This window comes from Bufo bufo, chromosome 4 (assembly GCF_905171765.1).
Source record: "Bufo bufo chromosome 4, aBufBuf1.1, whole genome shotgun sequence".
NCBI classification, from domain to species: domain Eukaryota; kingdom Metazoa; phylum Chordata; class Amphibia; order Anura; family Bufonidae; genus Bufo; species Bufo bufo.
The window spans coordinates 479,697,608-479,723,402 of NC_053392.1; the positions used below are offsets into that span (position 1 = coordinate 479,697,608).

A 25,795-nucleotide genomic window follows, 5' to 3' on the forward strand; every position below is an offset into this window, starting at 1 on the left:
TGGAGATAGGTGCGGGTTCCACCTCTGGGATCGTAGTGATATGCCACCAATATATCAGATGAGACCACCCCTGCCTAAGCCAGTGATTTGCATGGTCATTTCCTGTGTGTCAGGCGGGATCAGGAAGTTGAGACCAGTGGGGATCCAGGGTGCGCTGGAACAGGGGTGATCTTTCTGACCCTTTCCTGGAAAATGTTACCACTGGACCAACCTTTGATTTCTGCCGGTAGTATCACATTCACATAATAAAATGCCCCCTCTCTTCAATCAATATAAGAACAGCATGGTGTTAATGCATCTAACCATCCTCGGTTACAGAAGTAAACCGGAACAACTGTAGTTGGGCGGTAAGCCCGTTGGCTGTGATAAGAGGAGGTATAGCTGCTCACATTCGGTGTTTTCCATAGTTTAATGTGCATTTCTGTTATTTTGTCAGGCCAAGTCTCTGCAGGACAAGCGACTGTGGATTCTACACTTGAAGAGATTAATTCTCGAAAATCACCCAGCTAAAATACCAGCAAAGGTAAGTGGACCATAAAGACTGCAGAAAAAGTGTGCTATTGGTCTATTTGACAAAAATACATACCCAAAAATATTCATATGTGCTTAACCTGAGGTAGCTTCAGCAGAACCCTTGCCTCTATTAGGAAATACTCATTTCAGATGAATCTATTGAATATATAAAGAAACTATGCAAAGATAGACCATACCTAATGAGGATGTGAAAGGCTGCTATCTTTCCGTTTAATACACTATCCTCAGAACTATTGAGCGAGGCTGATCTCCCTGCTCCTCCTTTTTTTTTTTTTAAAGATGCGAACATCGGGTAAGATTTATCAAACTGGTGTAAAGCAGAACTGGTTTAGTTGCCCATAGCAACCAATCAGATTCCACCTTTCATTTCTGACAGCTTCTTTGGAAAATAAAAGCTGGAATCTGATTGGTTGCAATGGGCAACTAAGCCAGTTCTAATTTACAACCTTTTTCTAAATCTCCCCTATCATATTTGCAACTTTTTAACCCTTTAAAGACCAGGCCCATTTCGAGACCAGGCCCATTTTCATTTTTTTTTTTTGCTATACAGATACATTTTATTGAATAGCTCAGTCGCTATGCAATTTCAAAAGTATTTAGATCGAGGTGCTGGTTTGAACACTGTAGAATATTTCTTGTTGGAGAACCCCTTTAACCACCTCAGGACCGCCGTACGCAGGATTGCGTCTTTGCGGCGGTCCTGTTGTTCTGGGTGGACGCGCCGGTGCGTCCTCTCGCGAGACGCGAGATTTCGTGCATTGCCGGCCCGCGCATGCGCATCGCGGGCCGGCAAAAGTTAAAGAAGTATTTCGTCACCAGCCTGCCAGCAACGATCATTGGCTGGCAGGCTGGCGATTTTCAAAAAATCGAATCAGAAGCCAGATAACAGATCATATTAGTAAATATGATCTGTTATATGGCTTCTCTGCTCCTGTGCTGGTCCTTTTCGTCGGTTGGATCCAGCACAGGAGCAGACTTCACAGTGAGTAGCACCAACACCACACTTTAGCCCCAGATCACCCCCCTGCACCCCAATTAACCCTTTGATCACCCCTTTGATCGCCCCTGTCAATCACTATTGAAAGGAAAAAAAGTGATCAGTGTAAACTGTCACTTTTTTTTTTTCACTAGTATTGGCTGTTAGGTTTTAGGGATAGTTTAGGCCCCTTGGTTAGGTAGTTAGCGTCAGTTAGCGCCCAGCCCACCGCACCGCAGTCACTTTTATTCGCTGATTAGCGTATCGCTAATCAGCATTTGTACTTTTATAGTATCTGTAAGTGATCAAAACTGATCACGGTCAGATCTATAATAGTATTAGTGTCACTTTAGTTCGCCCTCCACCCAAAACGCAGTGTTTGCCCGATCAGGCCTGATCGGTCGCCCACACGTGCGTTCACCCACGCCCGCCCCACCGCAGTGACAAAAAAAATTTTGTTTTTTGATCACTGCACATTCACTTTACAAGCACTGCGGCGATAAAAAAATCAGTTTTGATATTTTTTATCAACCGCAGCAGCCTCCGGTACTTCGCTAGCCTCCCCTTTGTAAGACAGGTTTGCTTTTTTTCTTGGGTAGTCTCAGGGAATACCCCTAAATTTAGTAGTCCAAATGTCAAACAGGGGGTATTCTTCTGAAGAGGCCTACAGGATTCTGACCCAGTCGGATGAGGAGTGGGAACCCTCATCTGATGAATCTAGCGGGTCAGAATATGAACCTGTGGAAAGCAGTGGCTCTCTGACCCAAAGTTCGGACGAGGAGGTGGAGGTCCCTGGCAGCACCAGGCGTACCCGGCCCCGTGTCGCTAGACCACAGGTTACGCAGGATCCGTTTCAAGAGCAGCAGAGTGGGGCTGTCGCTGCCGGATCACGTGGTGAGGCATACACCAGCAGCGCAGCCCTTCCTGGACCTAGTACCAGCACTGCCGTACAACATGGTGACGTGGCGAGCACCAGAAGGGCAGTTGAAGCTGGTACGGTGGCACGTGCACTAGTTACCCCGTCGCAGCCACCGCGCAGACAGGCCCGTAGAGCCCCTAGAATCCCTGAGGTGCTGGCAAACCCTGATTGGCAGTCACCAACTTCAGCCGCACCTGTAGTTCCCCCTTTCACCGCCCAGTCTGGAGTTCGGGTTGAGACGGCTCAAATCGGTTCGGCCCTGGGATTTTTTGAGCTGTTCTTGACTGCGGAGCTCTTGGACTTAGTCGTGGCAGAAACAAATCGGTATGCCACACAATTTATATCCGCCAACCCGGGAAGCTCTTATGCCCAGTCTTTCCGGTGGAAACCAGTCCAAGTTTCCGAAATTAAAATTTTTTTGGGCCTTCTCCTCAACATGGGTCTAACTAAAAAGCATGAATTGCGGTCATATTGGTCCACGAACCCAATTCATCACATGCCCATGTTCTCTGCTGCTATGTCCAGGACACGATTTGAGACCATCCTACGTTTTCTGCATTTTAGCGACAACACCACCTCCCGTCCCAGAGGCCACCCAGCTTTTGACCGGCTCCACAAAATTCGGCCCCTCATAGACCATTTCAACCAGAAATTTGCAGATTTGTATACCCCTGAGCAAAACATCTGCGTAGACGAGTCCCTAATACATTTTACCGGGCGCCTTGGCTTCAAACAATACATCCCAAGCAAGTGTGCCCGGTATGGGGTCAAATTGTATAAGCTCTGTGAAAGGGCCACAGGCTATACCCACAAATTTCGGATCTATGAGGGAAAAGATCAGACCCTGGAGCCGGTCGGTTGCCCTGACTACCTGGGGAGCAGTGGGAAGACAGTCTGGGACTTGGTGTCACCCTTATTCGGCAAGGGGTACCATCTTTATGTGGACAATTTCTACACAAGTGTGGCCCTCTTTAGGCATTTGTTTCTAGAACGGATTTGCGCCTGTGGCACCGCGCGAACTAGTCGCGTGGGCTTCCCCCAACGGCTTGTAACCACCCGTCTTGCAAGGGGGGAGAGGGCTGCCTTGTGTAACGAAGAACTGCTCGCGGTGAAATGGAGAGACAAGCGTGACGTTTACATGCTCTCCTCCATTCACGCAGACACGACAATCCAAATTGAAAGGGCAACCCGTGTCATTGAAAAGCCCCTCTCAGTCCACGACTATAATGCGCTCATGGGAGGGGTGGACTTCAATGACCAGATGTTGGCTCCCTATTTAGTTTCCCGCAGAACCAGACGCTGGTATAAGAAGGTGTCTGTATATTTAATTCAATTGGCGCTGTACAATAGTTTTGTTCTCTACAGTAAGGCTGGGAGAACACGATCTTTCCTCAAATTCCAGGAAGAGATCATCGAGAACCTCCTTTACCCAGGAGGTTCCGTGGCCCCATCCACCAGTGTAGTTAGCCGTCTACACGAGCGACATTTCCCCAGTGTCGTTGCTGGTACCTCAACCCAACCGCCACCCCGAAAAAAATGTCGTGTCTGTAGCAGGAGTGGAATAAGGCGTGACACCCGCTATTTCTGTCCTGACTGTCCTGACCACCCTGCCCTATGCTTTGGTGAGTGTTTCCGGAAGTACCACACACAGGTACACCTAGCATAGGGATTGCATCTCACAGGACAGGCACACAGGGCTATTAGGGCCCTTTTACTCACAGCTGCTGCAAACCTCTCCTTTCACCTGGGATAAAGTGCATAATGTACTTCGCCACATCTTTGGGCAATTTGCGCTTTGCACATTGTCCCATGGGGAAGGAGAGGTTTGTTCTATAAAGGTAAAAAAAACTAAACAAAAAAAAAATTACCGGTAAGTAAAAAAGTTAAACGTTCAGTTAAAAAAGTTAAAAAAAAGTTTCTATGTTCTGTTCAACAGTTAATAAATTTATTGCGTTGCGGCCTGGTTTTTTCTTTTTTGTTTTGTTTTTTTTACCTTTCAGGTGGACCAACCGATCGACTAGCTGCAGCACTGATGTGCATTCTGACAGAAGCATTGCGCTGCTGTCAGATTACACGCAAGTCGGTGTATGCGGCGCTGCAAGACGGGATTTCTCCTCTGCAGTAAAAGATATGTTTGCCGAGGCATATGAGCTGAGGAGGTGGCGGTGTTCATATACTTTGGCAAACACTTTGTATATATAAAAAAAAAAATCCCGGCAATGATTTATTCATCCACATCGATTGATGTGAATGGAGAAATCTGGTTTGCCAGGGCATACGAGCTGAAGTGGGTATGGATGTTGGGCGGAGCTCCTATGTCCTGGCAGACGCCTTTCCCCTCCTTTTTTTTTTTTTGGCAGAGATTTTTTCATCCACATTGATCGATGCGAATGAAGAAATCTGTGCCGTTCATTTTTTTCTTTCAGCCCAGAGGCTGAACGGAAAAAAAAAATCTCATTACCCGTATGCTCAATATAAGGAGAATAGCAGAAACTCCTAATGCTGGGCATACATGTAATGATTGCGGAGACCCTCAAATGCCAGGGCAGTACAAACACCCCACAAATAACACCATTTTGGAAAGAAGACACCCCAAGGTATTCGCTGAGGGGCATATTGAGTCCATGAAAGATTGAAATTTTTGTCCCAAGTTAGCGGAAAGGGAGACTTTGTGAGAACAAAATCAAAAAAATCAATTTCCGCTAACTTGTGCCAAAATTATTTTTTTTCTATGAACTCGGCATGCCCCTCATTGAATACCTTGGGGTGTCTTCTTTCCAAAATGGGGTCACATGTGGGGTATTTATACTGCCCTGGCATTTTAGGGGCCCCAAAGCGTGAGAAGAAGTCTGGTATCCAAATGTCTAAAAATGCCCTCCTAAAAGGAATTTGGGCCCCTTTGCCCACCTAGGCTGCAAAAAAGTGTCACACATGTGGTATCTCCGTATTCAGCAGAAGTTGGGGAATATGTTTTGGGGTGTCATTTTACATATACCCATGCTGGGTGAGATAAATATCTTGGTCAAATGCCAACTTTGTATAAAAAAAATGGGAAAAGTTGTCTTTTGCCAAGATATTTATCTCACCCAGCATGGGTATATGTAAAATGACACCGCAAAACACATTCCCCACCTTCTCCTGAGTACGGAGATACCAGATGTGTGACACTTTTTTGCAGCCTAGGTGGGCAAAGGGGCCCACATTCCAAAGAGCACCTTTCAGATTTCACAGGTCATTTACCTACTTACCAGACATTAGGGCCCCTGGAAAATGCCAGGGCAGTATAACTACCCCACAAGTGACCCCATTTTGGAAAGAAGACACCCCAAGGTATTCCGTGAGGGGCATGGCAAGTTCCTAGAATTTTTTATTTTTTGTCACAAGTTAGTGGAAAATGATGATTTTTTTTTTTTTTTTTTTTTTCTTACAAAGTCTCATATTCCACTAACTTGTGACAAAAAATAAAAACTTCCATGAACTCACTATGCCCATCAGCGAATACCTTGGGGTCTCTTCTTTCCAAAATGGGGTCACTTGTGGGGTAGTTATACTGCTCTGGCATTCTAGGGGCCCAAATGTGTGGTAAGGAGTTTGAAATCAAATTCAGTAAAAATTGACCTGTGAAATCCGAAAGGTGCTCTTTGGAATATGGGCCCCTTTGCCCACCTAGGCTGCAAAAAAGTGTCACACATCTGGTATCCCCGTACTCAGGAGAAGTTGAGGAATGTGTTTTGGGGTGTCTTTTTACATATACCCATGCTGGGTGAGATAAATATCTTGGTCAAATGACAACTTTGTATAAAAAAATGGGAAAAGTTGTCTTTTGCCAAGATATTTCTCTCACCCAGCATGGGTATATATAAAATGACACCCCAAAACACATTCCCCACCTTCTCCTGAGTACGGAGATACCAGATGTGTGACACTTTTTTGCAGCCTAGGTGGGCAAAGGGGCCCATATTCCAAAGAGCACCTTTCGGATTTCACTCGTCATTTTTTACTGAATTTGATTTCAAACTCCTTACCACACATTTGGGCCCCTAAAATGCCAGGGCAGTATAACTACCCCACAAGTGACCCCATTTTGGAAAGAAGACACCCCAAGGTATTCTGTGAGGGGCATGGCGAGTTCCTAGAATTTTTTATTTTTTGTCACAAGTTAGTGGAAAATGATGATTTTTTTTTTTTTTTTTTTTTTCATACAAAGTCTCATATTCCACTAACTTGTGACAAAAAATAAAAACTTCCATGAACTCACTATGCCCATCAGCGAATACCTTGGGGTCTCTTCTTTCCAAAATGGGGTCACTTGTGGGGTAGTTATACTGCCCTGGCATTCTAGGGGCCCAAATGTGTGGTAAGGAGTTTGAAATCAAATTCAGTAAAAAATGACGAGTGAAATCCGAAAGGTGCTCTTTGGAATATGGGCCCCTTTGCCCACCTAGGCTGCAAAAAAGTGTCACACATCTGGTATCTCCGTACTCAGGAGAAGGTGGGGAATGTGTTTTGGGGTGTCATTTTATATATACCCATGCTGGGTGAGAGAAATATCTTGGCAAAAGACAACTTTTCCCATTTTTTTATACAAAGTTGTCATTTGACCAAGATATTTATCTCACCCAGCATGGGTATATGTAAAAAGACACCCCAAAACACATTCCTCAACTTCTCCTGAGTACGGGGATACCAGATGTGTGACACTTTTTTGCAGCCTAGGTGGGCAAAGGGGCCCATATTCCAAAGAGCACCTTTCGGATTTCACAGGTCATTTTTTACTGAATTTGATTTCAAACTCCTTACCACACATTTGGGCCCCTAGAATGCCAGGGCAGTATAACTACCCCACAAGTGACCCCATTTTGGAAAGAAGAGACCCCAAGGTATTCGCTGATCGGCATAGTGAGTTCATAGAACTTTTTATTTTTTGTCACAAGTTAGTGGAATATGAGACTTTGTAAGAAAAAAAAAAAAAAAAAAAAAAATCATCATTTTCCGCTAACTTGTGACAAAAAATAAAAAGTTCTATGAACTCACTATGCCCATCAGCGAATACCTTAGGGTGTGTACTTTCAGAAATGGGGTCATTTGTGGGGTGTTTGTACTGTCTGGGCATTGTAGAACCTCAGGAAACATGACAGGTGCTCAGAAAGTCAGAGCTGCTTCAAAAAGCGGAAATTCACATTTTTGTACCATAGTTTGTAAACGCTATAACTTTTACCCAAACCATTTTTTTTCTACCCAAACATTTTTTTTTTATCAAAGACATGTAGAACTATAAATTTAGAGCAAAATTTCTATATGGATGTCGTTTTTTTTGCAAAATTTTACAACTGAAAGTGAAAAATGTCATTTTTTTGCAAAAAAATCGTTAAATTTCGATTAATAACAAAAAAAGTAAAAATGTCAGCAGCAATGAAATACCACCAAATGAAAGCTCTATTAGTGAGAAGAAAAGGAGGTAAAATTCATTTGGGTGGTAAGTTGCATGACCGAGCAATAAACGGTGAAAGTAGTGTAGGTCAGAAGTGTAAAAAGTGGCCTGGTCTTTCAGGGTGTTTAAGCACTGGGGGCTGAGGTGGTTAAAGAGCCTCTGTCAGCGGAAGTTTTTATTGAGTTATCTTAATACAGGGATGGACAACGTGTCTAGCCCTGTCAATCAAAGAAGAGGGGCGTGCCTTGAGGAGGTAGGCGTTAGTATAGCAGTGCTCCAAGCCTTCAGGCAGGCCCCTTGGTGCTCGAAAGAGCTAATTATCATCATAAAAATGCTGACCTCTCGGAAACGCAGCTACGTACAAAGATAACTAACGTATCGATTTAATCACCATGTTCAACCCTACCAGGAAATATGACTGGTTTAATAGGGTTGATCATGCTGACGGAGCCTGCTAGAACCTGTGGAGAAATCTTGGTCCTGCTTTTATTCACACAGTACTTTACTCAGGAATGTCTGCAAGGTGGCATTGCTAACTGCTGTGCCCTTGAAGATGTGTGGACATTGTAACCATGCCAGTTCAGTTAAGGTCTGCAGTAAGAAGCATATTGCCTGGCACACAGAGTAGCCCATAATACTGACCCTGTCACCTAGCAGTGTTCATGGGGTAGAAAATTGTCCAAACCTACAGTGTTAGTTTGGTTTCAGAGCACCTTGCTGTTCCCTGCTAATACATTTGGTGATCTGCTGATGCAAAGTGAGCAGATGTTAAAAAAGATAGACTTCAAAGGCATTCTATAGTTTGCTGCAGCCCGCTGCTATCTTCATTCCAACAGCCTTTACTGTTCTTTTAGTAATTAAGACCAGGTTTTAGAAATCCCTGCCAAATCGAGGGGAGGATTATATGTTGTCAACAGTGAAACCTACATGACCTTTCTAATACATAGTCTTACTTTCAAAATATTAATCTAAAAATCATTTTCATGTTCTGTAATCATCTTTCTCAAATATAACTGTGCGTCAGTGGGATACAGTATTATCTTTTAATAACTGCAGCGCATACCACTAGTTCTAGTGATCTGACATGGTAAGGCCCACAGTGCGTTACTGCCACCTAGTGGTAGAAATAGATTAATGTTCATTATGTTGAAAGAATAGAACAGATTTATCAATGTTGTCACATCATGGACTAATTTTAGCTGTAAAAGCTGTCGTCGTGTGACCGTTATCTTAAATCTATTTAATAAAATGTTCCAAAGCCCATAAAATATTTTTGGAGTTTCCCAATTTACTGTCAGATCATTTGGCCATTTGAATTATATGTTGTTGAATAGTATAATGCTTTGTACTGTTATTCTTTGTATTTTGTATTTATGTCTTTACACTGTTGCTTATTGTGACGTATAATACAGTATTTTATTTCATTTGAATTGTAGGCAAAGCAAGCAATTTTGGAAATGGATGCTATCCGTAAGTTTTTTATGTTTCTTATATTCAGCTGTGTTTTATACTCTCCTAAAGGGGTTATCCCATGAAACGTATTACTATGCAATGAATAGGGCATTGCAAATTAAAGGGGTTTTGCCATCACATACAATGGGGGCATATTGCTAGGATATGCCCCCTTTGTCTGATAGCGGCTGGATCTACGCCACTCCCTATTATAGGGAATTGGGGGCAGGTGGACTTGCAGCAGCTCACGGGTGTACAATGTTGTACGGATCCAGCAGTCTGTTCCCCTGCCTGAACGAGTAAACGCAAGTGTAAAACTGGCCTAAGCCACATTTTTATCAGTATTATTTCATTAGAAACTTCCATAACCCTGTCGGATGGACTTTAAAACCCCCCAGACTTTTAAGTTGAATCGTGAAAAAAGTATATGCATCAAGTTTAGTTGAGATCCATCAAGGCACATAGGAGTCTATGAAGAACAAACCAACAAACAAATATATATATATATATATATATATATATATATATATATATATATTCTTGAAAGCTACCATTTTGCTTGCGTATAGCATTACACTAATACAGTGGGGTAGCTAGAAATGACTGGGCCCCACAGCAAATTTTTGAATTGGGCCCCCTCTCCCAGTAATTCTTTCGCAACCCCTTCCTGTCATGCGGCCCCCATTCCTGTGGCTAGTAAAGATCGCTCTCTCAGACCAGGCCCGGCATCTGTTCCATCCGTTTCCTACACGGTCTATACTGTCACTGTATATAATTTCATTGTGTAATACTGTTGAGGGGGCCCTGACAAAATCTTTTCGTCGTCCTCCTCCTGGATGGGCCCCTTTTGGGTCAGGGCCCCAAAGCAGCCACTTCCACTGCTTCCCCTATAGCTACGCCCCTGCACTAATAAAAATCTCTGGTTCAATTTTAGATCATCCAGGATTTTCTTACACTACAGATGGAGAGAAAAAAACTACACCAAATGTAAAAGAAGAACCTACCCCAGGCAGAGTCCGGAGAAAGTCTGGTAAGTGTAAGCAATACTCTAGATCTTCCTGTTGGGTCAGTTATTTGATAGACAATCAACATGTTTAATCAAGGGGTTGTCCACAGGAAAGGTGATAACTTTCTAATTGGTGGTGTTCTGACAGCTCGGACCCCCACCAATTATGAGAATGGCGGGTCCTTCATTAATTGGAGGTCAAGCCTGCATGCTGCAACTCCATTCATCTCAGTGTGACTGACAAAGATAGCTGAGCGCTGCACTTGGCTTTTTTTTTTTTTTTACAGTCCCATAGAGGTGAATGGAGTGCCAGCATGCATGCTCAACTTCCCTTGCATTCATACAGGGGAACACAGGACCCCATTCTTGTGTTTTCTTAGTGGTTGCAGCAGTCTGATCCGGACTGATCAGAAACATATAGCCTATTCTGTGGACAAGGGATACGTTTAAAGGCTAGGTATATCTTCAGAGGCAATATTTGTTTGTTTGCATTTTTAAAATTTTTGGGCAAAAATCATATTTCCAATTGGCCTTCATTAGAAAATATTGAGCTGTTCTGTCACAGGGTTAACTGTTTCTCTAACTGTGCGACTGGTACATTTACTTTGTGACACCTTATCTGTAAACTATGATGAGGTCATAAACACCTATTTAAGCCACATTCTTATCAGTAAGATAAGAACTGAGCTATAATGAGTGTTTACAGTGTCAGAGAGCAGAGATAAGGAGCCCGTCAGCTCCTCAGATGACGGAAAAGAAAGAAACTCTAGAGGCTGCTACTACAGCATCTCAGCTATGTACAGAAAAAAGGACTCTATTTTTAATAAGGACCAATTGAAAAAATTATTTTTAAGCTCAAACTGAGTATAATGCAATAATAAAAATAAAATTGCCCCCAAAGGTGTACATACCCTTTAATTCTGGGGCAAACCCTTCAAGGTGGCATCAAAGTTTCCTAGGACATACACAGACCCATGTATGTGTTAGGGCTGCAGCTAGCGATTTATTTTAGTAATAAAGTATTCTACCGATTAATCCATAGATAAATAGAGTACTCTAAGAAAACACTATATAAAATAATGTTTTCTATAAAAACTCATCAGCACCCCTGCAATCAGTCTCTTCCCCCCGTGCCATCAGTTCCCCCTCCAATGCAATTAGTTCCTCCAGCAGTGCCACCAGTTCCTCACAGTGCCACCAGCTGCCCCCACTGCCATCAGTGCCCAGCCGCAGCGCCAGTGAACTAAAATACTTACCTTTCCTGTAGGGGTGATGCCGACACTCCAGAGATCTTCCGGGATCTTCTTCACTCGCTGCACTGGGACCTGACATCGCACAGCATCAGGTCATAGTGCATGCTTACATGCACTGTGTCCTGACAATGCAGCACTGTGCGGGCAGGCGGGTGACCACGGAGCGTGAATAATAGCAAGCTCTTCACTCACACTCCATGGTCACATGGCACAAATGAATCATCGATGCAAAAATTTGCATCAAGGATTTTTTGTGTTAATTGATTAAATTGAGTAATCGTTTCAGCTCTAGTATGTGTGTGTGTGTATTTTATATATATATACACACACACACACACACACACACACACACACACATACACACACATAAACATCTATAGTAATCATTGATGGTTGGCCCTGCAGGGTATCCCCGTTCTCAGTGGGAGTCCGACTGGTAGGGCACCCACCGTTCTTATAGTTATCCCTGGAATACCTCTCTAAATCAAAATCATTTTTATAGGAAATAACACAGTAAAGAGTCATAAAAGCTGTGCGTATGACGATTTAACAAACCTTTAATATAGGCGAGACATCAGGAGTACATGATACCCACGGACGCTTCAAGCAGCAGTTCAGTCATTGCTGTGACAGATGGAGAAAAAATAACCATTTTCTGCCTGAGCAGTTTTTCGGCTTGAACAGAATATATCTGGTAGCTTCTTAACTGCTCTTACAGCAGCGAATTATGTCCTATATCACAGCCTCAAGGCAAAATCCATTCATTTTAGTAAGGCAGCAATTTCTCATACGGTATGACTGTCTAACAGCAGCATATGTTCTAGTATAGGCAATTAGCCCAGTACAACATAGCTCTAGATTAGATTACGTGCGTTAAGGCCTACTTATAGTAGTGAGTTATTAATATGTGGGGAGCAGTACTGCTAGTTAAAGGGGTTATCCGGGTATAAATGTTTCCATTTCCCTGTGCTCTCCTGCTGGGCCTTGCAACTTACTATTGTACTTGCACAACTTTTTCTGTCTTGGTCTGGAGATCGGGAGAGTGATCACATGACTGTGCCCTCTGTGGAGACTGTATTTCCACTGATGTCATGACCAGGCCTCCCATCATGCCCTCTGTCAGAATAACTGGCCGAATGGCCGTGATTTCGGACCCATATGATCTTGATCCACAAGCACGGTAGGTGGAGTTCCCAGCTTGTTATAGGGATGCTGTGTGGGAGGAAACATTAGGAGGAGCCAATAAGGGGATGATGGAGGTTGTAGTGGGTGGAGTTCTCGGCCCAGGGATAGGGTGTAGTAGGCGTGTACATTTCTGTCAGGTCTTACAGCACATAGGAAGTGTTGTGGCTGCAGCTTATCTACACCGACAACCTGGAAACTTGAATTGTAAGCGATGCCCTGTACGAGACTAGAGGAGGTTTAAATGACATTCTTTAAAGTACTGCACAACCCCTTTAACAATAAATTGAATAAAACTAGATAAGGCTACTTTCACACTAGGGGCAGCCTTCTCCGGCAGGCTGTTTCGGCGGGGGAACAGCCTGCTGGATCCCAGCTGCCGCTAGTGCACGGTGCTGCCGGAAGTCTGCTCCGGCCCTCTTAGACTATAATGGGGGTGGGCCGGAGGTCCGGCCGCAGAACGGCAAACATGCCGAGAGGCTGCCGGAATAAAACTACGACAGCTGTATAAGCAATTTCTAAAGTCGCATCACTGGGTATTAAAAGTGCATGCTAGAGAGGCATAGTCTCTCAGAAGAAAACATTGGCAGAGTTTCACCAATCTGCAAAAAACTGTCTACAAATTGTGGAACAATTTCAGAAAAGTGTTCCTTAATGTAAAATTATGAAGACTTTGAATACCCCACCATCTACAGTACATAATAACATTAAAAGTCATATGAGCAAGGGACAAGGTCGATGGTCAAAATTGGATGCTTGTGATTTACAGGCCCTCAGACGGCACTCCATTAAAAACGGGCATGATTCTGTCCTGGAAATCACTTTATGGGCTCAGGAACACTTCCAGAAATCATAGTCTGTGAACACAGTTTGCGGTGCAATCCATAAAGGCAAGTTAAAGCTGTATCATGCAAAGAAGAAGCCATATGTCAACACAATGCCACCTTTTTTTGGTCCAAGCTCATTTAAAATGGAGGCAAAATGGAAAACTGCTCTGTGTTTGGATAAATAAAAATTTTACATTTATTTTTATTTTTTTTGGAAACCAATGCCGTGTGGAAAGGACTCAAGAGGAGAGGGACCATCCAGCATGTTATCAGTGCACAGTTAAAATCCTACAGCAGACAAGATTGGGACAACGTTGCTCTCCCAAAACTCCAGAAATTGTTCTCCTTACTTCCCAGACATTTACAGACTGTGGTTGAAAGGAAATGCTACACAATGTTTTTTTGAGATGCGTTGCTGCCATAATGTTCTAAGGCTACTGTCACACTTGCAATGGATGCAGTTGGTTGTATTATTGGAGTGGAAGTGTTTTGCTGTACAGCATAAACGTTAAAGTGAAAGTAGCCTAAATTAGTTTTTTCTTTCTTTTTTTCCATTAAAAGGTAAAATGTCAAACTTTTAATATCTGCTATGTGTTCCAAAAATTAGCAAATTCATTGCATTGTTTTTATTTACATTTAAATATTGCTGGAGTGCATTTTTAAATGTTTTTAAATTGTTTTTCAGAACCATTATCCAATGTACATAAAGTCATGAAACCAAATGGTAAGTTGTAAAAAGATGTATATTAGAGATGATCAAATCAATTCAAAAAAATTGATTGGTTTCATCAGCAGGATTTCTTCACCTGTGGGGAAGCTGCCCTCTCAGGTGAATAAATGCACACCTGCCACTAGATTGACGGGGCTGGCCTTGCCTGGTTCTGGGAGAAAAATAAAATAAATAAAGAGGTTAAAACATCCTACCTATATTGGGGTGGTGACCCGAAATATGCAAGATATCAGAATGACAGGCGCCAAGAGGGTGGAAGATCAAAGCCGATATTGAAAAAAAAAAATTGAATTGGTGGGGGATGAGGGTGTGGAACTTCGGAAGGCAGCAGATAAGTGGTTACGTGTAGCAGGGCTGACACGTTGTAGTAAGAAGGAGAGTTTTGCCAACTTAGGAACTGGAGGCTCTTGGGGCACAACAAGAACCAATGTGGCAGTGCTTTGGAGCAGCGACTGTGCAGGAGCTGCTACACTTCCGGGTATACATGCCTGTGCAGTTGCTGCTTCAAAGCAGAACTTCAGTCCTTGCTCGGCTAATTGTAGCACCTACACAAGCAGGAAATTGTCAGGGCTGGGTTAAACGTCTGGCCCTGTCAATCTAGCGGCAGGTGGATACTTAATCTGCCAGGACAGCCTTCTACAGGTGAAGAAGCCCTGCTGATGATACGAATCGATTCACTCATTTCTATTGTACAGAGGCAGCCGAGCTAAACTTAAATGGTTAACATGTTAAGTAAAGAATGGCAAGAAAAAGGATAACTAACTTTTCAATGGATTTCAATGGCGAGATAACACATGTCACAGTGTTATCTTGTTTATCTGAGTCAATTTTAGCTCGGCTACATCTGTATGCGTTTGTGAAAACCTAGCTGTCATGTAATTGATTTCACTTTATTGATCTGGTTTATGTTTCTTTTTCAGACATGAGTCTTGACGTACAAAAGGTATGTTAACAATCATATTTCCCAAGCAATATCAATGAAAGCATGGATGGTGATAAAGTAAGGAGAACACACCTTCACACACGCACACACGCTTGTCCTCCTTTGTAAGCTCCTTGATTATGCCAGCATACAAGTGACTGCCAGCCCCCAACTTCTTTCCATGATCATCAGGACACTGTGCCAAAAGGGCACGCCAAGTTACTATGATCTGGAAACAGAGGAAGAAGGTAGGGCCCATCACTAAAACCTTCCTTTGTAAAAGTCAATTTCAAAACTTAAATTGGCACTTGTTGGAAGTTTAATTTTAGCCTCCATACCCATCTAGCGTAAACAGCAGTACCATGTCTATATGGACGGTATACTACTGAAATACATATATAATCAACCCCAGTGACCACAACGGTAGCCAATCAGCAGTGACCTTTTGATGGAAAGCAGCCCTTATTTCTCAAATTACAATAATAATGAACATTTATTGGATTAGCATTTAATTTTATATGGCATATTCTGCATCAAGAATAGGTATAGATTGTTAGGTGAATATCCCCTCTGTCTAAGAAGGTTTTTGATTTTATATGTTTACAGCGCATCAGCATGCAGGGCAATTTGCTATGTCAAGCGGCTAAACTAGGATCAAGGGATATGCTTCTGAGCCCAGGAATGAGAAAGGCAGTGCTCTCTCACAGTACTGATATATGCAACTCGCCAGATTTCTTCCACCATACCTATAAAAATGAAAAATTACATCTTGGACCAGGAGAACAGACTGACGCTGATGATGAAGAGGATTCTGACCTGGTTTGTACTATTTATGTAGATCTTTAATACAATGAGCCTTGCATTTTTTTTATTATATATATTATGTATGTTGATATGGTGATATAGTAAATGTTTGTCCAGAACTATTGCATTTGTTATATCATTTCTAATTTTATTTACATTCAATCATTACATTACATTCAATTATTCAAATCTTTTTGTATTTCCTAAATTCACAGCATGGTTCTCATCACAAGGTTAAAGGAGGAAGAAAGAGGTTGAACAGCCAAGCCGCAGAAAATGTTGAGAAACGTAGAAGCATTAACCTCAGCTTATGTGACAGTCAGGTAAGACTTTCTTTCTGTATAAAATCCTGATTTAATTTGCTTTTATTGCAGACGTAGATGCTTCATAGGGTTTTCACATAATACTCTTCACAGGATGTAATTCCATGCCTACGTTGCTATGGGGAGTGTGAAGATTGACGCTTGTGTAGATTTAGTGGATTTTTTAGCTCAGTCCCCCGTACAGCTCAATCAGAAGGCCTAAAAAGTTCTATATACTGCATTAGCGTATAGTACGTCAAGATGCTACAGAATGTTATATAATTTTATTTTTATTTTTTATTAACCAAACCAATAATTAATGGAGGCAGGGATAGGGAGGCTGCTGTGCCACAAGTGGTGATGTGTAGCAAAGGTGACCAGTAGTGAGATTCGGGCATCACATCTTTGCTAATGAGGCTTCAGTAGAAAAAGATTGAGAATCTGTAATTGGGAACTAGACAGTAACTTTAAAGAGAATCACCAATTTGCCACTTAAGCAAAACAATACCCTATTGCATTCTACTTGGGTATTGTTTTGTCCTAGTGGTATTAAAGGGGTTGTCCTATCTCTCCGGCCCTATGTGGCCAGGTTTGCAGAAACAGCAAAGTGGGCACTATGCTGTTTTCGTTACTCCCATTGTAGTGAATAGCAGCTATGGAAACAATACAGCAGAGCAAGCAATACTGGTTTTGTAAGCCAGGGATGTATGGAAGCATTGTACCTAGTTCTGCTATGATGTTTGCATAGCTCTCATTCACTACAATGGAAGCTATTGAAACAGCGGAGCGCCAGCCCATTTGGATATTTCCGCAACCCGACCACCTAGGGCTGGCACTTAGTCTCATCTTGCCTTGGAAACTGTGACATGGGGCAACCACATTTAAATAATGTACACCCCACTTTACATCAAATTCAACCCTAGATACTGTATACCTACCTCCATAGAAAATTGGAGGTTCCCTTTGTACATATATATGAGGCTAGATTTACACACCAGAACGGAAAAGGCTATTAAAAACTCTAGGTGCTCGAACACACTATTTGGACAAAATGCTACAAACAAATCTGCAAAAGTCTGGTGTTTTGGGATACATTTTGAGGGCCAAAAAAAATACCATGACAAAAACATTGTGTTGAAGCACCCTCAGGGTGTTTAGTAACACTAAATACTCTATTTGTGGACCATTGCTTAATCATAAGTCAAGACAGATGATATCTAGACCTCCACAGTTTTGTGGAGAACTGAATATGTAGCCCACACTTATTTATAGTAACATCAAAATATGCAATTAGAAACAAAGAAATGTTAATGGACTTTATGGGTTAATATTTTAATTTTGATTTTGCTCTTAGAACTCAAAAGACCAGTCAGATGAAGAGTCTTCACAATCAAGTACACTGTTTTCAAGTTCTGCTGTTCATCCTTTGGACAGACAGCAAAGTGTGTCCCAAACTAGCTCTTTAATTATGAATATCCTTGGGAATACTACTGCTCTGCGAAATATTTGGACAGATCACCAAATTAGACAAGCCCTCTTTCCCTCTAGAAGATCGCCTCACGACAATGAAGATGACGACGATGATTATCAAATGTTTATGATGAATGAATGTTCTAGGCTAGAGTCATCAAGGTCCCAAGAAGAAAGAGGTGCCTCCAGTCGACCATGTAGTTGGCACCTGGGCTTAATGCAAGAAGACACTGTCAATAATTCCTACTGCAAAATTGTCAGAAGAGCCAGTAGTGTAGGAGAGAATAAAACACGTTCTTGTAATTTGAGAAGTAGGCAGACTAACAGCAGTCACCAGTTTTCTCATTGTGATATTTTAAATAAATCTGATCAAAAGTTTTCTTCCCTTGGTTCCTCTGAGGAGTTGACAAATGACGATATTGAACATGTCTACGATAATATCAGTTATGATGATCTCAAGCTAATGGGTCTCACAAGAAGGGAAGAAACTGATTACCTTCACAATCCTAGACGTGATACTGACCATCAAAGTAAGATCAACACTGATGTTTGGACAGTAAAAGGACATGAAAAGGCTAACAGCACTTCAGTGCCAAACAGAGATAAAGCAATGTATAGAAAAGGAACGCCTAATTCTAGTTCTCAAGAGCTCAGAATAATAGAGGAAAATATTTATGACTCCATATGCATTCCAGAACAATCACTGGAGCATATAACAAGGAAATCACATTCTAAAAGAAATAACTTTTTAGGCTTAGATGGAGATTTTCAGTGTTTTGACCAGCTAGAGAATTTTGTTTCTGAAGAAAGTCTACAGTTCAGTGAGGATGAATCTATGGACCACCGTGTGCCATTAGGAGATAACTATAATCATTTACTCAACAATTCCTCAAACTCAAGTTCAGTTCCTCACAAAACAACTGCTGACAAGTTGTCTGAAGAAGTAGACGAGATCTGGAATGACTTGGAAAATTATATAAAAAAGAATGAAGAAAAGAAAAGTGACAGATCGTTGGCTTCCTTTCCTGTGAGTAAAGATGATGTCCGTGAAAAGAAACATACAGTGAACAGGTCTCATTTTAGCAAAGGATCACAGTTTTCAATATCATCATTATGTTTACCAGATAATTCAACTCTACCAAGGACAACAGTAAGCAACAGTCCAAATGTCCGGAAAAAGGACCCAAGCCCTTCAACCTCCCCCACCACTTCCTTGCTAAGTTTGAAGAGAACGTCCCTTACTGGTGAAATGACATTTATAGAATCCCCTTTTTTTTCATCCCAAAGTACCTTATCTTACACAGATTCCATGAATGCTGCTCAGGGATTGGACAGCATTGAAAAATCCAAAAATAAGGTCTTTCTGATGGCTCGACAATACAGTCAAAAAATTAAAAAAGCTAACCAACTTTTGAAAATCAAAAGCCCAGAACAGGAACAACAATCTTCTAAATCACACAAGCTGAAATCAAAAGACCTTGCAGCTATAATGGAAGAGAAGAAACAAGGAGGAGCAGCAATAGGTAAGAAAACTGTAAGGAGGATATGTACCCTTTGTACCCTTACTGCAGACTGCTAGCAATTCAGTCATTACTTCTAGTAGAAATAATAAAAGGAACGGCACATCTGGAGCATCTATTCTTATGGCTCTATGAATTGTTATTACATGGGGGATGCATGTAGCTATTAAACAGGCATGTCAGGAGTAGTGACAGGTCCCCTTTAAAACCTAATTCTACTTGCCATAACTATTGTTTTGGTCATCAAACAATAATAATAATTTTAAAACAAAACTTTACCCCTACTGCTGTGTAATTGTCCTTCATATATACCCTTCCATTTATTCTGATGCCGCCTCCTCTCCAGTTTTGTCACGTTCTGTGACCATATGGTCTATAAACATAATGGTCACTATATTTGTGGTCACCAGTAATGGAATATTTCTTATAAAAAGTGTTGGGTGGCTCAAGACTATGATGCTGATGTAGCATATTACTGGGTGATGGTTGTAATATTTCCTATGCTGACTTCAAAGTGGCTCAGGTATGGCCTAGAAGAAGAGTATAAAGAATGCCTAACTTATAGACTTATGGTCTTTAATACCCGGTACATATTTTTTTCATGACGTACTTGTATAAAAGTATTCATGGGCAAGCGGATTATGTAAAAATAAAATCAGAACACTGGTCATACACAAACAGAACAGATCTTTTCAAAATATGTGCCATGGAAAACAATTCGTATTGCGGGAAACAATGTGGCTCTACAGTGCCTCCTATGAATGTACCACTAATTTCTAACTTTAACAGTTTAGTAGCACTGACAAAACAAAGATCATTATTGTGAACAGGGGCGCAAACACTAGCACTAAAGACATTTTCCTGTACTTGCTATACAGCAGCACATACCTCTCACATCCAGGGCTCCCAGGTGACGTCTCCTCCGATGTAGATCTTCTGTTATCATCTTCTCCATTTGGTCCGGACAACTTCTCTCAGCCGCCTCATCTCTGCAGAGTGTGACACACAGACATCTTAGCTTCCTTACTTTTTTGTACCCCCAAATACTATCCTGAAGAAAAATGAGTGCCCCCCCATAGTAACAGTACTCCTCATAGTCCCACCAATAGTAATTCCCTCTCATTAGTAATACTGCCCTCTACTGGACCCAACAGTAATAATGCTCCACAAGAGTGTCCCCATTAGTAGAAGAGCCCTCTAGTATTAATAATGCCCTTACAGAGTCCCCTGTATAAATAAGGCCCCCTATTGTCCCCCCAGTGTTAATAAAGCTCTCTACAGACCCTTCAGTAGTAATAAGGCCCCCATAGTGCTCTTAGTAGAAATAAGGCGGATCTATAAGTCCCTCCTATAGAGCCCCCAGTAGTAAAAAGAACGCCTGATGTCACCTGGATTTAAAATGCCCCCACATTGCCCCCATTATTTATATCGCCCCCCTACTGGTATAATGCTCGCCCTGAAGCCCTCCCAGTACTTATAATGCCGCCTGCAGTGCCCCCTGTAGTTATATTCCTCCGTTTAGTATCCTCAGAAATTATAATTCATCAGCACCTCCTCCATACAGTCCCATGTAAATTACACTATTTCCCTCCCTCCGCAATAGAGTCCCATATAAATACCATCACACCATCTCTCCAGCCCCATCCAATATACAGTCCCATGTAAATAACATCCATCTATCTACAGCCCCCTCCATAATAGTCCCATGTAAATAACATTACACTATCTCTCCTGCCCCTTCCAATATACAGTCCTATGTAAATAACATCACCCCCCTCCCCAGCCGCCTTCAACATAGTCCCGTGTAAATAACATAGTCACGTGTAAATAGCATCACCTCCTCAATATTCAGTCCCATATAAACAACATCACTTCCTCCCCCAGACACCTTCAACATACAGTCCCATGTAAATAAAACCACCCCCTCCCCAGCCACCTCCAACATGCAGTCCTATGTAAATAACATTACCCATTAACATTCAATCCCATGTAAATAATATCACTCCCTCCACAGCTGCCTTCAACATATAGCCCCATGTAAATAACATCACCCTCCCCAGCCCACTCAAACATGCAGTCCATATAAATGACATTACCCCTCAACATACAGTCCCATGTAATTAACATCACTCCACCTCACTGCCCCATATAAATAACTTCCCTCCCTTCAGCCCTAACATACAGTCCCAGTTAAATAACCACAAATCCCATCATTGCTCTGCCTCTCCCTTCACTTAGCGCTAGGTAGCAGATCTCACCTCAGCCTCTTCCCAGGGCTTCTCTTCACTGCTGAGCCGTCCTCTCATGCACTGGTCACATGATGGTGACATCATCCCAGGTCCTTTTCATCTACTGCATTTAGAACTAATCACGTGACCTGTGAGGGCATCACAGCTCTTGCAGTGCACTAGATTCAATTGTATTGCAGTCCTGAGGAAGGCAATACAGTTATATCTAACAGACAGGCAGGACATTCTGGGCCTGGGACAAAACATCAGGGGCCCAGGCCCCAAATGTTTTGACCTAGCAAAACCCTAAAATATTTGCAGTCATCACTAATAATCGTTAAATGCAATCTGTTCTGCCAGCAACATGTTATAGAGCAGAAGGAGCTGAGCAGATTCCCTTATAATTTGTGGGAAAATATTCACCATATCTTATCATTTATTCATTTGAATCGTTGCTTATTCTGGTCTTAGGGGTCCACTGGGCAGTCCTAATTATTAACTGACAGCTATCTGCATGCAACCTGATACAGGGAAGGTTGTCAACCACTTAGGAATCCAGTGGGTGGAGTGACTAAGTTCAGAAGAGGCAGTGATTTAAATGAATAAATTCTAAGTCATATGGAGTCTTTGTCCGCTCAATCTGCTCAACTTCTCCTGCTCCATTACATGATGTCAAAAGACTGGACAACATTTTCGGAAGTTCCCTTTAAAGGAGTTGCTCACCCCTTGCGACTGTTTCTGCAGACCTCCCAGCCTGGCCGAACCCGCAGTGGGAATCATACCTATCTGATCCCCACTGCTGGGTTCCGGTTCCATCGCTCCCCCTCAGGCGCCACTAGACTCGGGTCTCCCTATATCAACATCCAGTTTGACGTGGGTCATGTGACTTCTGCAGCATGGACTTTGTCACCCATGCGTCATGTCATTAGGTCACATGTTGCATGGGTGACACATCACCACTGCAGCCAGTCACACTAGATGTTGACATGGGGAGACCTGAGACCTGCGAAATCCAGTGGCAGGAATCTGTTAATTCCCACCGCAAGTCCGGCCACGTTTGGGGGTCTGTGAAACTTTCCCCAGGAAGAACAACACAAGTCTCTGGCCAGCATAGCACATTGAAACTGAGTAGATAGTGTATGATATCCAGAGTGCTGCTGAATTTCTCGTTGGATGTGCATTTCAAATAAGATATCTTTACCATTCACAGGAGCAAGGATTGCAGAATATTCTCAGCTGTATGACCAGATTATCTTCCGAGAATCACCAGCAAGAACGTCTAAAGAATCTAAAACAAGTCGAAAAGACTCACTTGCACTTAGAACAGAACATGATCACCAACAAGCTCACCCAGGTGCTCCAAGGAGTAAAGCATGCCAGCAAAGTAACACAAGTGTGAATTCTGTGCACATCAATGGAGATGCTGATTTTTTTACCTGGCCTGATATAAAAGACTTTAAGGAAAAATCTGACATTCCATCAAATGGGCAGAAAGGCCAGCAAAGAAATATGATTTCTGCATGCTCTGTTCCATCCTTGGTTAAATCTAGTCAATCAAGCCTACATAATCAGAGATGGAGTACAATTAGTCAAGAGCATGATGAAAATGCAAGTCAGGGGCAAGCGTTTCATTCCTTGGGCAGACGAATAGTCAATGAAAAAACGCAGCCATATATTCGCTCACAGTCCTCATCCTCCATGTTAATTCACAGGACAAAAGAGCCCATCAAACCGACTAAAACTTCTACTTCACCACAGCCTCTAAAGCCTAAGCGATTGTCCGATATCTATGACTTTGGTGGCAGTTACATTGAGGAGAATAGGCATTCAGAAGAGAGTTCTGATATGACGTTGCAAGACTCTCAGAAGATATTGGTGTTAAACAAGCTCTCCTCTCTTAATGCTCAAATTGCTACTCTGAACTATTTAGCAAACTTTAAAGACACTGATGGTGCTGGTGATGGAGATGATGACGAAGATGACTACGTGGAGATCAAGTCAGAAGATGAAGATGATGAGCTGGAGGTTGCTTCCAACCAGCCAATGAAACTTCATATGCGTGGTCATTCTGAACTTGTTCAAACTCCATGTAGCACCAGTACCCCATATTCCTTTAGTATGCCCACTACTCCTGTAAAGTCTCTAGATGAGAAGCAAACACCTGATGATATAGCGGGTTATGATGAAGTTGGTAAACTCAATGACTATCTTTGGAGGGCGCCACCTTCCAATCAGCAGAATATCGTCCAATCTCTTAGGGAAAAATTTCAATGTCTTAGCTCAAGTAGTTTTGCTTGAACATATTATTTTTTTCTTATTTTAGAGAAATGGAAAGTACTGTAGCTACTGTATTACAGCATAATAATGTCATGCACTGGAGTACTGCAGCACTATTAACGGAAGGCATTTGTTCCATTGTATAGTTTACATATGACACCAAGTAAATGTGTGCATTCTCCAGAATGGGTATAATTCATAATTTTCTAACTAATTAGTAAAACGGCTAGTAATATGATTTATGCAATTTACGTATTTCTCAAAGTAACGGACTTGCATAAGGATTGCTATAAAGCACAATGTAAACAAGACTTAAGTTGGATGGATGATAATACTAGTTCATCAGACAATTCAATGATCTATAGAGCTGTATGACCCATCACCCAAGCTGATATTCAATTTTCTTATTCATGCTGGTTAGATGTTCTAATCCATTTAGAATGATGTATATGTAACTCAGATAAACCCCAGCAACCCTTAGGGTACGACTACATGGCACGGTCGTGGGGTGTTTTGGATATGGCCGTGCTGTGGTCGAGTAATGCTAAACTAATGAGACCGCACTGTTCAGTTGGTCTGCATTGTTAACATAGCGTGATATTAAATGTGCCCAGTGGCCATTAACAATGCAGGCCGAGTATACAGTGCGGTCTTCATCAGTTAAATAAGAGGCAGCTACAGCCTAATTTGCTGCACAGTACTTGTCCTGCAGCACAGCCGCATCCTGAACACCCCACAACCGCACCGTGAGGTCGTACCCTTAGAATGGTGCATCAAGGTTCAAGAATGTTAATGAAGTGGAATGCCACAAATATGGAGGTATAAAATGTACAATATATAGTACTAGGTTGTTTGTCCACAGTCACATTTTCTGCCATTTTCATTGGAAGATCATCCATTTGAAAAGGCGGTAATCAGAGAGCCAGGATCCCTCCCATTGTTCTGATTAAAGGGTCTTTATACTTGTTTTCTGCTGATAGCAGGACAATTAAGACCACCCTTCACTGAACCGATGCCTAGGAGAAGCGTTCACAAACCATTTTCTAAAACAAATGTATTTTTCGGATATAAGTGGGAGTTCTGGCTCCTGAACTTCATTGCTATGATCTTCTGGTGCCTGATACCTGAAAAATCAGATGGAGAAGATATGAAGAGCCACTCCATTATCATTAGGCCTCATGCAGATGATTGGAATTTTCATCTGTGTGCTATTTGCATATTTTGTGGACAGCACAATGACCCAATCCTTTCTATGGGGCTTTGCACACACGTCAGTGTGAAGAGGAGTTTTTAACCAAATATGTTGTAACACCTCTCTACTGGGGGCCTCTCTTCTATCACTTCTTTAATTTTTGAGTCCCTGTTGCTCATCACACACAACTTCTGAGAAGAAGCAGTTTTAATAAAGTGTAGGTTGACCATGTCTTCTGCTACTCTCTTCACTATAGAAAACAAGTGGTCTTCATATAACCGTAAGCATACCGCACCTTAACCACTGTGCTGTAAAGTAACTTTTTGACACTCTATTAATGAAACGAGATGCTTATGTATGTAGCGCAAAACATTGTACATGTTTTGATACCAACACTTTTGGGTGATGGGTAACAATATATTTTGGTGATATCTAGCCATTCTGTGCTGTGGCCTTCTGTATTGCAGGGATTATTTTGTCCTTAATGTTTCTTGGTGCTGCATGTTTATGCACTGTGATGTAAGACGCATACATTCCATACATTTCGTCCATGTTTGCAGATTATAAAGGGGTCAATACTGTTCTGTACAGCTGCCTGTAAATATCTGAACACTGGCAACATATATACTGTCATGAGCTTTGGAACCTAGTGTAATTTATCTGCTTGTGAACAGAACAATGATGCCTATACTATCCATGTTTTCCTTTTCATGAAATAATGAGTTGTCATTTGTATGTATATATGATCACGTCAGGTCTTAAATTATTAG

At 42.0% G+C, this 25,795-nt stretch overlaps 1 protein-coding gene across 4 annotated transcripts in view; it reads left to right on the forward strand.

Moving 5' to 3' along the window:
* PLEKHG1 (pleckstrin homology and RhoGEF domain containing G1) overlaps positions 1-25,119 on the forward strand; it is a 306,576-nt gene extending 281,457 nt beyond the window's left edge. For all 4 annotated transcript variants that reach the window (XM_040429518.1, XM_040429517.1, XM_040429520.1 and 1 more), the window contains 9 exons: positions 437-523; positions 9,297-9,330; positions 10,247-10,342; positions 14,266-14,304; positions 15,231-15,253; positions 15,839-16,051; positions 16,252-16,359; positions 17,693-19,331; positions 22,767-25,119. In XM_040429518.1, the coding sequence (XP_040285452.1) occupies positions 437-523; positions 9,297-9,330; positions 10,247-10,342; positions 14,266-14,304; positions 15,231-15,253; positions 15,839-16,051; positions 16,252-16,359; positions 17,693-19,331; positions 22,767-23,854 (3,327 nt within the window). In that variant the 3' untranslated portion in view covers positions 23,855-25,119. The remainder of the gene's footprint in view (positions 1-436; positions 524-9,296; positions 9,331-10,246; positions 10,343-14,265; positions 14,305-15,230; positions 15,254-15,838; positions 16,052-16,251; positions 16,360-17,692; positions 19,332-22,766) is intronic.
* Positions 25,120-25,795: the final 676 nt, after the last annotated feature.